The 14,076-nt window shown below is 44.1% G+C and overlaps 1 protein-coding gene across 1 annotated transcript in view; it reads left to right on the forward strand.

Annotated features, from left to right (window-relative positions):
* LOC121557234 (protein kinase C-binding protein NELL2) overlaps nt 1-14,076 on the forward strand; it is a 121,538-nt gene that overhangs the window by 20,577 nt on the left and 86,885 nt on the right. The window contains 3 exon segments of the mRNA XM_045216191.1: nt 5,294-5,444; nt 11,253-11,426; nt 13,046-13,142. Of these exon segments, the coding sequence (XP_045072126.1) occupies nt 5,294-5,444; nt 11,253-11,426; nt 13,046-13,142 (422 nt within the window).

The following is a 14,076-nucleotide window of genomic DNA, read 5'->3' on the forward strand; positions in this document are numbered from 1 at the left end:
TGTATCTATGGTAGTATCAATCAATCAATTTTATTTTATATAGCCCTTCTTACATCAGCTAATATCTCGAAGTGCTGTACAGAAACCCAGCCTAAAACCCCAAACAGCTAGTAATGCAGGTGTAGAAGCACGGTGGCTAGAAAAAACTCCCTAGAAAGGCGAAAACCTAGGAAGAAACCTAGAGAGGAACCAGGCTATGAGGGGTGGCCAGTCCTCTTCTGGCTGTGCCGGGTGAAGATTATAACAGAACCATGCCAAGATGTTCAAAAATGTTCATAAGTGACAAGCATGGTCAAATAATAATCAGGAATAAATCTCAGTTGGCTTTTCATAGCCGATCATTAAGAGTTGAAAACAGCAGGTCTGGGACAGGTAGGGGTTCCATAACCGCAGGCAGAACAGTTGAAACTGGAATAGCAGCAAGGCCAGGCGGACTGGGGACAGCAAGGAGTCACCACGGCCGGTAGTCCCGACGTATGGTCCTAGGTGCTCAGGTCTCTAAGTTGGCTTTTCATAGCCGATCATTAAGAGTTGAAAACAGCAGGTCTGGGACAGGTAGGGGTTTCGTAACCGCAGGCAGAACAGTTGAAACTGGAATAGCAGCAAGGCCAGGCGGACTGGGGACAGCAAGGTGTCATCATGCCCGGTAGTCCTGACGTATGGTCCTAGGGCTCAGGTTCTCAGAGAGAAAGAGAGAACGAGAGAATTAGAGAGAGCATACTTAAATTCACACAGGACACTGGATAAGACAGGAGAAGTACTCCAGGTATAACCAACTATAGTATATACTCTATCTATGGTAGTATATACTGTATCTATGGTAGTATATACTGTATCTATGGTAGTATATACTGTATCTATGGTACTGTATCTATGGTAGTATATACTGTATATATGGTAGTATATACTGTATCTATGGTAGTATATACTGTATCTATGGTACTGTATCTATGGTAGTATATACTGTATATATGGTAGTACATACTGTATCTATGGTAGTATATACTGTACCTATGGTAGTATATACTGTATCTATGGTAGTATATACTGTATATATGGTAGTATATACTGTATATATGGTAGTATATACTGTATCTATGGTAGTATATACTGTATCTATGGTACTGCATCTATGGTAGTATATACTGTATCTATGGTAATACATACTGTATCTATGGTACTGTATCTATGGCAGTATACACTGTATCTATGGTAGTACATACTGTATCTATGGTACTGTATCTATGGTAGTATATACTGTATCTATGGTAGTATATACTGTATCTATGGTAGTATATACTGTATCTATGGTAGTACATACTGTATCTATGGTAGTATATACTGTATCTATGGTAGTATATACTGTATCTATGGTAGTATATACTGTATCTATGGTAGTATATACTGTATCTATGGTAGTATATACTGTATCTATGGTAGTATATACTGTATCTATGGTACTGTATCTATGGTAGTATATACTGTATCTATGGTAGTATATACTGTATCTATGGTAGTATATACTGTAAATATGGTAGTATATACTGTATCTATGGTAGTACATACTGTATCTATGGTAGTATATACTGTATCTATGGTAGTATATACTGTATCTATGGTAGTATATACTGTATCTATGGTAGTATATACTGTATCTATGGTAGTACATACTGTATCTATGGTAGTATATACTGTATCTATGGTAGTATATACTGTATCTATGGTAGTATATACTGTATCTATGGTAGTATATACTGTATCTATGGTAGTATATACTGTATCTATGGTACTGTATCTATGGTAGTATATACTGTATATATGGTAGTATATACTGTATCTATGGTAGTATATACTGTATCTATGGTACTGTATCTATGGTAGTATATACTGTATATATGGTAGTACATACTGTATCTATGGTAGTATATACTGTACCTATGGTAGTATATACTGTATCTATGGTAGTATATACTGTATATATGGTAGTATATACTGTATCTATGGTAGTATATACTGTATCTATGGTAGTATATACTGTATCTATGGTAATAATAATAATAATAATATGCCATTTAGCAGACGCTTTATCCAAAGCGACTTACAGTCATGCGTGCATACATTTTTTGTGTATGGGTGGTGGGATCGAACCCACTACCTTGGCGTTACAAGGCCGTGCTCTACCGCTGAGCTACAAGACCACGTACTGGTACTGCATCTATGGTAGTATATACTGTATCTATGGTAATACATACTGTATCTATGGTAGTATATACTGTATCTATGGTAGTATATACTGTATCTATGGTACTGCATCTATGGTAGTATATACTGTATCTATGGTAATAATACTGTATCTATGGTAGTATATACTGTATCTATGGTAGTATATACTGTATCTATGGAAGTATATACTGTATCTATGGTAGTATATACTGTATCTATGGTACTGCATCTATGGTAGTATATACTGTATCTATGGTAATACATACTGTATCTATGGTAGTATATACTGTATCTATGGTAGTACAAACTGTATCTATGGTAGTACATACTGTATCTATGGTAGTACATACTGTATCTATGGTAGTACATACTGTATCTATGGTAGTATATACTGTATCTATGGTAGTATATACTGTATCTATGGTACTGTATCTATGGTAGTATATACTGTATCTATGGTAGTACATACTGTATCTATGGTAGTATATACTATATATATGGTAGTATATACTGTATCTATGGTAGTATATACTGTATCCATGGTACTGTATATATGGTAGTATATACTGTATCTATGGTAGTACATACTGTATCTGTGGTAGAATATACTGTATCTATGGTAGTACATACTGTATCTATGGCAGTACATACTGTATCTATGGTACTGTATCTATGGTAGTATATAATGTATCTATGGTAGTATGTACTGTATCTATGGTAGTACATACTATATCTATGGTACTGTATCTATGGTAGTATATACTGTATCTATGGTATTACATACTGTATCTATGGTAGTATATACTGTATCTATGGTACTGTATCTATGGTAGTACATACTATATCTATGGTAGTATATACTGTATCTATGGCAGTATACACTGTATCTATGGTAGTACATACTGTATCTATGGTACTGTATCTATGGTAGTATATACTGTATCTATGGTAGTACATACTATATCTATGGTAGTATATACTGTATCTATGGCAGTATACACTGTATCTATGGTAGTACATACTGTATCTATGGTACTGTATCTATGGTAGTATATACTGTATCTATGGTAGTATATACTGTATCTATGGTAGTATATACTGTATCTATGGGACATATAGACAACATTGTTTTCTCCCCAGTTATGTTAAAGCTATTCTCACTAGCTGTAGATGGTGTATTTATGCCCCCCCCCACACACACACACACACTCCCTTCATCTCTTATTGATGGTTCCATTAAAGGAGCGTAGACGTCTGAGGAGAGGCTGGGGGGATGGAGGGATAGAGGAGAGGATAGAGGGGTGGAAGGATGGAGGAGAGGATGGGGGGATGGAGGGATGGAGGAGAGGATAGAGGGGTGGAAGGATGGAGGAGAGGATGGGGGGGTGGAAGGATGGAGGAGAGGATGGGGGGATGGAGGGATGGAGGAGAGGATAGAGATAGAGGGGTGGAAGGATGGAGGAGATGATAGGGGGTGGAAGGATGGAGGAGAGGATGGGGGGATGGAGGGATGGAGGAGAGGATAGAGGGGTGGAAGGATGGAGGAGATGATAGGGGGGTGGAAGGATGGAGGAGAGGATAGGGGGGTGGAAGGATGGAGGAGAGGAGAGAGGGATGGAAGGATGGAGGAGATGATAGAGGGGTGGAAGGATGGAGGAGAGGAGAGAGGGATGGAGGAATGGAGGAGAGGATAGAGGGATGGAAGGATGGAGGAGATGATAGGGGGGTGGAAGGATGGACAGATACTGTAGGTTTGGCTGAGGGAGAACAAAGGCAGCCAGAGATCAGGATGCTGCCGTTGTTTCAACCCCTTCTCTCACTCTCTCTGTAGATAAACTGGAAGATAAGTGTTGTATTAAAGGGAGCAGGGTTTCGTTCCTCTTGAATAAGGAACACGGCAGTGTACAGGATAGCATCTTGAATAGACGGTTTATTGACATGAGCGCCCGCTCAAAGGGTAGCAACCATGTGACCTTACTCAACAAGTGCACGCACGCCCTCAACAGATGCACTCTATTGTCTGTTCCCATATTCAACAAATAGGTGAAATGATTTAACATCACACTAATTAACAAGCATAGCAACAGCTCTAAAACTGGGAACATACTTACAGTATAACTCCTCTGTCCCTGTGAGTGATGATGGTTTCAGCCTCCATCAGAAACATACAGTATAACTCCTCTGTCCCTGTGAGTGATGATGGAATCAAGTTGTTTCCACCTCATTTCAACCAAAACATTCAATGTGATGACGTTGAATCAACATGGAAAACTGATTGGATTTGCAAAAAGTCATCAACTTTCTTTGCCCAACTTTTAACCCTAAATCCAATGACAGGGTTAATTTTGGTTGATTTGACATTGAATTCACATTAGTTGACAACTCAACCAAATGTGAATCAAAACTAGACGTAGAATTGACGTCTGTGCCCAGTGGGGATTTCCTTTGGAGCCCCACTAAAAAGACCAAACCATGTTCCCAGCCACAGACCAATCTTCAGCCCAGACCCAAGCTGACCTGTCTATGAGTCCCCTATGGGTCCCAGGTCCAGACACACCATCTGAAACAGTTCTCTAGAGCCCTCAAACTCAGCTGTGGACCTCAAAGCCAGTTCCACTGCATTTCTTCATTGTTCCCCTCTAATCAGGGCTGATTTAGACCTGGGACACCAGGTTTGTGCAATTAATTATCAGGTAGAACAGAAAACCAGAAGGCTCCGGACGTCGTAGGGTAAGTGTTGAATACCCCTGGACTAGAGTGTACACTCAGACATATGTTGTTGAATAACCTGTATTACATAATGCAATGTGTCCTAAATCTCTCCTCCGGTACCCCCAGCCATTACATTTATAGAGCTACTCTAATATTAGCACCTGTTTCAACTACAGCGCTTGATGTTTCATTGTTGCCAACATCACTAAGATTCAGATCTCTCTCTCTCTCTCTCTCTGTCTCTGTGTCTGTCTCTCTCTCTCTCTCTCTCTCTCTCTCTCTCTCTCTCTCTCTCTCTCTCTCTCTCTCTCTCTCTCTCTCTCTCTCTCTCTCTCTCTCTCTCTCGCTCTCTCCTCAGACTCGTGGAGGAACGTGAGGGTGAAGGAGGATGTAGCAGAGGCGATGCTCCAGAAGCTGAGAGACAGGACAGAGTTCACTGTGCTGGCCACTCTGAAGCAGGAGAGACTCAACTCTGGCGTATTGCTCTCCATACACCATGCAGAACACAGGTAAGACACAGTCCTCTCCATTTGCTTTGCAGAGCACTGGTAAGACACAGTCCTCTCCATACACCATGCAGAGCACAGGTAAGACACAGTCCTCTCCATACACCATGTAGAACGCAGGAAGACAGTCCTCTCCATACACCATGCAGAACACAGGAAGACACTGTCCTCTCCATACACCATGCAGAACACAGGAAGACACAGTCATCTCCGTACACCATGCAGAACACAGGAAGACACAGTCCTCTCCATACACCATGCAGAACACAGGAAGACACAGTCCTCTCCATACACCATGCAGAACACAGGAAGACACAGTCCTCTCCATACACCATGCAGAACACAGGAAGACACAGTCCTCTCCATACACCATGCAGAACACAGGAAGACACACATCTGGACTTAGAAACCATTTGTGTGCTGTTATGTAATGGAGATAGAACGTGCCATAAACGCACTCCACAGCTAGCTTGAAATGTCGCCAATGGTGCAATCGAATTGGATCCTTTTCTATAGCTCAAACCGGCCACTTGTGTTTGCGAGGTAGACGACCCTGGTTCAAGCCCAGTGAGACAAGGTAGAGGACCTGGTTCAAGCCCAGTGAGACAAGGTAGAGGACCTGGTTGAAGCCCAGTCAGAGACAAGATAGAGGACCCTGGTTCAAGCCCAGTCAGAGACAAGGTAGAGGACCCTGGTTCAAGCCCAGTCAGAGGCACTATAGAGAACCCTGGGTCAAGCCCAGTCAGAGACAAGATAGAGGACCCTGGTTCAAGCCCAGTCAGAGGCACTATAGAGGACCCTGGTTCAAGCCCAGTCAGAGACAAGATAGAGGACCCTGATTCAAGCCCAGTCAGAGACAAGATAGAGGAACCTGGTTCAAGCCCAGTCAGAGACAAGATAGAGGACCCTGATTCAAACCCAGTCAGAGACAAGAGAGGACCCTGGTTCAAGCCCAGTGAGACAAGGTAGAGGACCCTGGTTCAAGCCCAGTCAGAGACACTATAGAGGACCCTGGTTCAAGCCCAGTCAGAGACAAGGTAGAGGACCCTGGTTCAAGCCCAGTCAGAGACAAGATAGAGGACCCTGGTTCAAGCCCAGTGAGATACAAGATAGAGGCCTCTGGTTCAAGCCCAGTCAGAGACAAGATAGAGGCCCTGGTTCAAGCCCAGTCAGAGACAAGATAGAGGACCCTGGTTCAAGCACAGTCAGAGGCACTATAGAGAACCCTGGTTCAAGCCCAGTCAGAGACAATATAGAGGACCCTGGTTCAAGCCCAGTCAGAGACAAGATAGAGGACCTGGTTCAAGCCCAGTCAGAGACAATATAGAGGACCCTGGTTCAAGCCCAGTGAGATACAAGATAGAGGCCTCTGGTTCAAGCCCAGTCAGAGACAAGATAGAGGCCCTGGTTCAAGCCCAGTCAGAGACAAGATAGAGGACCCTGGTTCAAGCACAGTCAGAGGCACTATAGAGAACCCTGGTTCAAGCCCAGTCAGAGACAATATAGAGGACCCTGGTTCAAGCCCAGTCAGAGACAAGATAGAGGCCTCTGGTTCAAGCCCAGTCAGAGACAAGATAGAGGCCCTGATTCATACCCAGTCAGAGACAAGAGAGGACCCTGGTTCAAGCCCAGTGAGACAAGGTAGAGGACCTGGTTGAAGCCCAGTCAGAGACAAGATAGAGGACCCTGGTTCAAGCCCAGTCAGAGACAAGGTAGAGGACCCTGGTTCAAGCCCAGTCAGAGGCACTATAGAGAACCCTGGGTCAAGCCCAGTCAGAGACAAGATAGAGGACCCTGGTTCAAGCCCAGTCAGAGGCACTATAGAGGACCCTGGTTCAAGCCCAGTCAGAGACAAGATAGAGGACCCTGATTCAAGCCCAGTCAGAGACAAGATAGAGGAACCTGGTTCAAGCCCAGTCAGAGACAAGATAGAGGACCCTGATTCAAACCCAGTCAGAGACAAGAGAGGACCCTGGTTCAAGCCCAGTGAGACAAGGTAGAGGACCCTGGTTCAAGCCCAGTCAGAGACACTATAGAGGACCCTGGTTCAAGCCCAGTCAGAGACAAGGTAGAGGACCCTGGTTCAAGCCCAGTCAGAGACAAGATAGAGGACCCTGGTTCAATCCCAGTGAGATACAAGATAGAGGCCTCTGGTTCAAGCCCAGTCAGAGACAAGATAGAGGCCCTGGTTCAAGCCCAGTCAGAGACAAGATAGAGGACCCTGGTTCAAGCACTGTCAGAGGCACTATAGAGAACCCTGGTTCAAGCCCAGTCAGAGACAATATAGAGGACCCTGGTTCAAGCCCAGTCAGAGACAAGATAGAGGACCTGGTTCAAGCCCAGTCAGAGACAATATAGAGGACCCTGGTTCAAGCCCAGTCAGAGGCTGGTTCAGGGAGGCAGCGCTACATGCTAAGCTAGCACACTGGCTGTTTTATACAGTAGTCAGTAAAAACAGCTGAAGGGGGACTCCATCAGAGGAGGCTGGTGAAGGGAGGATGGCTCATAATAATGGATGGAATGGAGTGAATGGAATGGTATCAAACACATGGAAAACCCGGTGTTTGATGTTTGATACCATTCCATTAATTCCGTTCCAGCTATTACTATGAGCCAGTCCTCCCCATTTAAAGTGCCGCCAGCCACCACTGGACTCCATATGTAATAAAGAGGCAAGAGCCTAACCTAAAAAGTCCGGGACTCGGGTAGAGGCAGTACAATGCTAACATACACCAACTAGTTATACAGTTTACACTGTGTACTATCTGTCAAGATTTCCCCAGTGTCATTGTATAAAGTTCAGCCTGCTATTGTTTTTATTTTGTGGGATTTTGGCATGGATTTCATGAGGTCATTTGAACAGTAGTATTAGCACTTCACTGCCTAGGCTCTGTTGTTGTCTTGAAGACAGTCCATTTTAGGTCAAACAATCACGGCCAGTCAGATTACGATTTAGCCCTGTTTTCATTGTTACGACCTCCAAGGACGACTTGAAATGGATTTTTTTCATTTTCTTTAATCTTAAATGTGAAAAATAAATCAAAGTGAAGCAGCTTGTCCTTTCTTCAGTTGGAGCACTCCATCCCTCTATCCTTCTGATTTTCCTCAGTCCTTTTTGTAGTGGGCTTCAATCCATCCCCCTTCTATCCCTCTATCCTTCCATCGTTCTCTCTTTCTTCCAATCATTTATGTAATGGCTTCAATCTATCCGTTCATCCATCCCTCCATCCCTCCATAAATCCGTCCCTCCGTCCCTCCGTCCCTCCGTCCCTCCATCCTTCTAGTCCTTTCTGCAGAGGGTAAACAGTGTTGGAGAAAGACCTGTGACATTTTCTCCCTCCAGACACAGTATTGATGACAAGGCCTCTAAGGTCACAGTCAACCTGTCATCTTCCTTTATCTCACAGATCAGTGCCTAATCAACATACACACACGCAGGCACACATGCCAACACACACACACACACACACACACACACACACACACACACACACACACACACCTCTAATTAAGTTTGAATTCCTTACTCAGTCCAGTCTCTAGATGGATGAGTCAGACAGCCAGACAGCCAGACAGTCAGACAAAGAGCCAAACAGCCAGACAGACAGCCAGACAGCCAGCCAGACAGCCAGACAGTCAGACAGACAGACAGCCAGACAGACAGACAGCCAGACAGACAGACACATGAAATCCTAGTAGAATGTCTTGCTGCAGCTGGATTAGTTTGATGTGACTAACCATAAGGAAGCAGAGTGATAAGGGAGTGCACATGCAACTCACATCCAAACACACACACACACACACACACACACACACACACTTAAGATGTGGATTACAGCAGCTGCGGTGATAGGATCGTGTATGTAACCAAGCGATGAGGAAGTTGCAGAGGATAGTAGTGTGTGTGAGAGGATAGTAGGATGATGTGTGTGTGTGTGTGTGTGTGTGTGTGTGTCTCTGTGTCTCTAGGTGTGTGTGTGTGTGTGTCTGTCCCACACTAACTCTCCGAGTGCTATCAGATTTGGAGTCTATGGTGCCATTTCCACCCAACCTAGGAGATTGTGATGTCGGTGCAGATGTACCTTTAGCTCTATCAGTCTGGTGAGAGAGAGAGACCAGGTTGAGAGGAGACTGGCTGGGTGTTCTAATCAGAGAGATGAATACTCTGGCTGGGTGTTCTAATCAGAGAGATGAATACTCTGGCTGGGTGTTCTAATCAGAGAGATGAATACTCTGGCTGGGTGTTCTAATCAGAGAGATGAATACTCTGGCTGGGTGTTCTAATCAGAGAGATGAATACTCTGGCTGGATGTTCTAATCAGAGAGATTAATACTCTGGCTGGATGTTCTAATCAGAGAGATTAATACTCTGGCTGGGTGATCTAATCAGAGAGATGAATACTCTGGCTGGATGTTCTAATCAGAGAGATGAATACTCTGGCTGGGTGATCTAATCAGAGAGATGAATACTCTGGCTGGGTGTTCTAATCAGAGAGATGAATACTCTGGCTGAGTGTTGTAATCAGAGAGATGAATACAATGGCTGGGTGTTCTAATCAGAGAGATGAATACTCTGGCTGAGTGTTCTAATCAGAGAGATGAATACTCTGGCTGGGTGTTCTAATCAGAGAGATGAATACTCTGGCTGGGTGTTGTAATCAGAAAGGTAAATACTGTGGCTGAGTGCTCTAATCAGAATGCTGAATACTCTGGCTGAGTGTTGTAATCAGAAAGGTGAATACTGTGGCTGAGTGTTCTAATCAGAATGCTGAATACTCTGCTGATTGATGTGACTCTGTTGGAGGCAGCTAAGGGTGAACACCTTGGACAATGTCTCCTCTCCTCTCCTCTCCTCTCCTCTCCCTCTCCTCTCCCTCCCTCTCCTCTCCCTCTCCTCTCCTCTCCTCTCCTCCTCTCCTCTCCCTCTCCTCTCCTCTCCTCTCCTCTCCTCCCCTCCCCTCCCCTCCCCTCTTCTCCTTGCCCAGGGCCAGACTGGCAGACTGCAGGCAGGCAGGGAGAGAGGGAGGGCTCTAGGCTATGGTCTGTGGAGCCTCAGCTATTCTCTATAGAGTACTCTGCCTCTACCTGCCTCTCGCTCTCTCCCCCCTCTCTCTTTCCCTCTCTCCCCCTCCACCTTCCTCCCTCCCTCCCTCTCTTCTCCCTCCCTCTCCTCTCAGAGACAGTATACAGTATGTGTCAGCCCCATCAGCAGCAGCCTCATTAGTCTAACTTTCGAGAGAAATCTACAAATGCAGCACTACTCTGTAAACTCCTCTGTAATTGAGGATTTCTTTCTTGGAAGTGTTTTCAACTTTAGTCCCTGCAGTTTTAAGAGTACAGCAACTACTGTTGATTTATTTGTTCAATGTGTTTGCAGCTTTCTCACTGCAGCTTTTCAGTCCCCCTTTTTATTGGGCTCCCGAGTGGCACAGCGGTCTAAGACACTGCATCTCAGTGCTCAGTGCTCACTACAGACCCCCTGGTTCAATTCCAGGCTGTATCACAACCGGCCGTGATTGGGAGTCCCATATGGCGGTGCACAATTGGCCCAGTGTCATCCGGGTTTGGCTGGTGTAGGCCGTCATTGTAAATAAGAATTTGTTCTTAACTGACTTGCCTAGTTAAATAAAGGTATAAAATTTAATTAAATTGTGTCGGAATGATGACACGTTGTAACACAGGAAGATAGTAGTTTCAGCACCTCTCAGGCATCAGCCATTACCTCTCAGCCATCAACAATTACCTTCTCAGGCATCAGCCAATCTAACAGATACTAATAGATTCAGTATTTACTTTGTGTCTGTTATCCAGGTATCTGGAGTTGGAGAGCAGTGGGCAACGTAATGAGATCCGTCTCCACTACCGTACCAGGGACCAGCGGGAACACACTGAGGTGTTCCCCTACTCCCTGGCAGACGACCGCTGGCACAAGCTGTCTGTGGCCGTCAGTGTCTCCCACGTGGTCCTGCACGTCGACTGTAACAGGTGAGTGTGGGCACTGGAGGGCGAGAGGTTGGTATGGAGGGAGAGAGAGAGATACAGAGAGAGCAGTAAGGTAAGGGTTGGCGTGAATGGAGGGAGAGAGAGAATACCTTTAGGGTACCAGTGCCTAAGGGAGACCAAGGGTGAGCAGGATGTTGTTCCAACCCAGCACTATAACACCTGAGTCAGCCAATAAACCAATCATCCAGGTCTTGATGATCTTGTGAAGCAGGTGTTATTGTGGAAGGCTGAATGTGAGCAGAGCTGGGAGTGAAGCACTACGGCCTCGGGTAGGACTGCTGTTGTGTCTCTTAAAGCAGAGCAGGAAGTATTTATCCTAATGGAATGTAACATGCTAACATTGTGTTATCTATTTCAATGAGGAATAGTTAGATGTGTGCCTACATGTTCAGTATGTTCTGTGTATAAACAGCATGCTATCCTTCAGTATGTTCTGTGTATAAACAGTATGCTATCCTCCAGTATGTTCCGTGTATAAACAGTATGCTATCCTCCAGTATGTTCTGTGTATAAACAGTATGCTATCCTCCAGTATGTTCCGTGTATAAACAGTATGCTATCCTCCAGTATGTTCTGTGTATAAACAGTATGCTATCCTCCAGTATGTTCCGTGTATAAACAGTATGCTATCCTTCAGTATGTTCTGTGTATAAACAGTATGCTATCCTTCAGTATGTTCTGTGTATAAACAGTATGCTATCCTCCAGAATGTTCTGTGTATAAACAGCATGCTATCCTTCAGTATGTTCTGTGTATAAACAGTATGCTATCCTCCAGTATGTTCTGTGTATAAACAGTATGCTATCCTCCAGTATGTTCTGTGTATAAACAGTATGCTATCCTTCAGTATGTTCTGTGTATAAACAGTATGCTATCCTCCAGAATGTTCTGTGTATACACAGTATGCTATCCTCCAGAATGTTCTGTGTATAAACAGTATGCTATCCTCCAGTATGTTCTGTGTATAAACAGTATGCTATCCTTCAGTATGTTCTGTGTATAAACAGCATGCTATCCTCCAGTATGTTCTGTGTATAAACAGTATGCTATCCTCCAGAATGTTCCGTGTATAAACAGTATGCTATCCTCCAGTATGTTCTGTGTATAAACAGTATGCTATCCTCCAGTATGTTCTGTGTATAAACAGTATGCTATCCTCCAGTATGTTCTGTGTATAAACAGTATGCTATCCTCCAGTATGTTCTGTGTATAAACAGTATGCTATCCTCCAGTATGTTCTGTGTATAAACAGCATGCTATCCTCCAGTATGTTCTGTGTATAAACAGCATGCTATCCTCCAGTATGTTCTGTGTATAAACAGTATGCTATCCTTCAGTATGTTCTGTGTATAAACAGTATGCTATCCTTCAGTATGTTCTGTGTATAAACAGTATGCTATCCTCCAGTATGTTCTGTGTATAAACAGTATGCTATCCTCCAGTCTGTTCTGTGTATAAACAGCATGCTATCCTCCAGTATGTTCTGTGTATAAACAGTATGCTATCCTCCAGTATGTTCTGTGTATAAACAGTATGCTATCCTCCAGTATGTTCTGTGTATAAACAGTATGCTATCCTCTTGTTTTCCCCTTCTGCTCTAGGATCTATGAGAGGGTGATAGAGCCTCCGTCTATGGACATTCCCTCTGAGACCACTGTCTGGCTCGGACAGAGGAACCAGGCCCATGGATACTTCAAGGTATGGTGTAGGGATTCATATTTTCCCAAAAATCTACGAAGTTTCAATTCAGAGAAAAATTCATATTTATCCAGAGTCGCTGGAAGTACTGCAAAAATCTGAAGTGCCCATTTAAAGTGTTTACAACCAAGATACGGTCACTATGCCAGGGTTCTCCCCAAGTGAGATTGTCGCTGCGCCACCTTGCCGGCTTGGCTGCATCACTATGTACAGATTTCACAGGTAGTGAAACGGATATTCAGTAATGATAGAGTCGCCAATGACATTGTTGTACATTTTTAAACAGGCCGTTCATATATTCAGAGTGTTATCATGTTCCTCAATGAATTCAGCACATTTCAGCAGTAGGCCTAGGCTATCTGGACACAGAGCGCACCCCGAGTAGGCCGTAGCGTTGTCAAATCAATAAAACCTTGTAACGGCAGTCAAACAAAAGTCAAATAACCAAAGTTGCTAAGCTTGATAGATAATGACAGAATATATCCTATTTGTCAAAATCTAATTGATGATTAAGTTTTGTCGACCGGGGGAGGGTTTTTCAGGGGGTGCAGCAGCACCTCTACTTTCCGCGGCTACGCCCCAGGCTTGTCTCAAAGCAGCGTGATGGCACTGTCCCAATCAAAACCGCGCTGCAATCAACACACACGACCATTGGTTTAAATTAGTGTAACGGTTGGATATGAGTTTGGGGGTTTCAGTATAGGCAAGAATTTGATACATTTGGCTACTTTACTCCAATATTTTCATAATTCAGTTGATCATAACTAAGGTGAGTTTAACTGTCTCTGCGCTTTTTCTAGGCCCAATGGCTGTTTCCTCGTCTCCTCATGCTGCCACCTGCCTCCGCCACGTTGTTCTCAACACCAGTTAATACGCTAGAGAAATGTGAAGAGGGGTTCCGGGACCGTCCCGGGATCCCGGCTACCAGTGTTCA

The sequence above is a fragment of the Coregonus clupeaformis genome, unplaced genomic scaffold (assembly GCF_020615455.1).
Source record: "Coregonus clupeaformis isolate EN_2021a unplaced genomic scaffold, ASM2061545v1 scaf0633, whole genome shotgun sequence".
Lineage (NCBI taxonomy): Eukaryota > Metazoa > Chordata > Actinopteri > Salmoniformes > Salmonidae > Coregonus > Coregonus clupeaformis.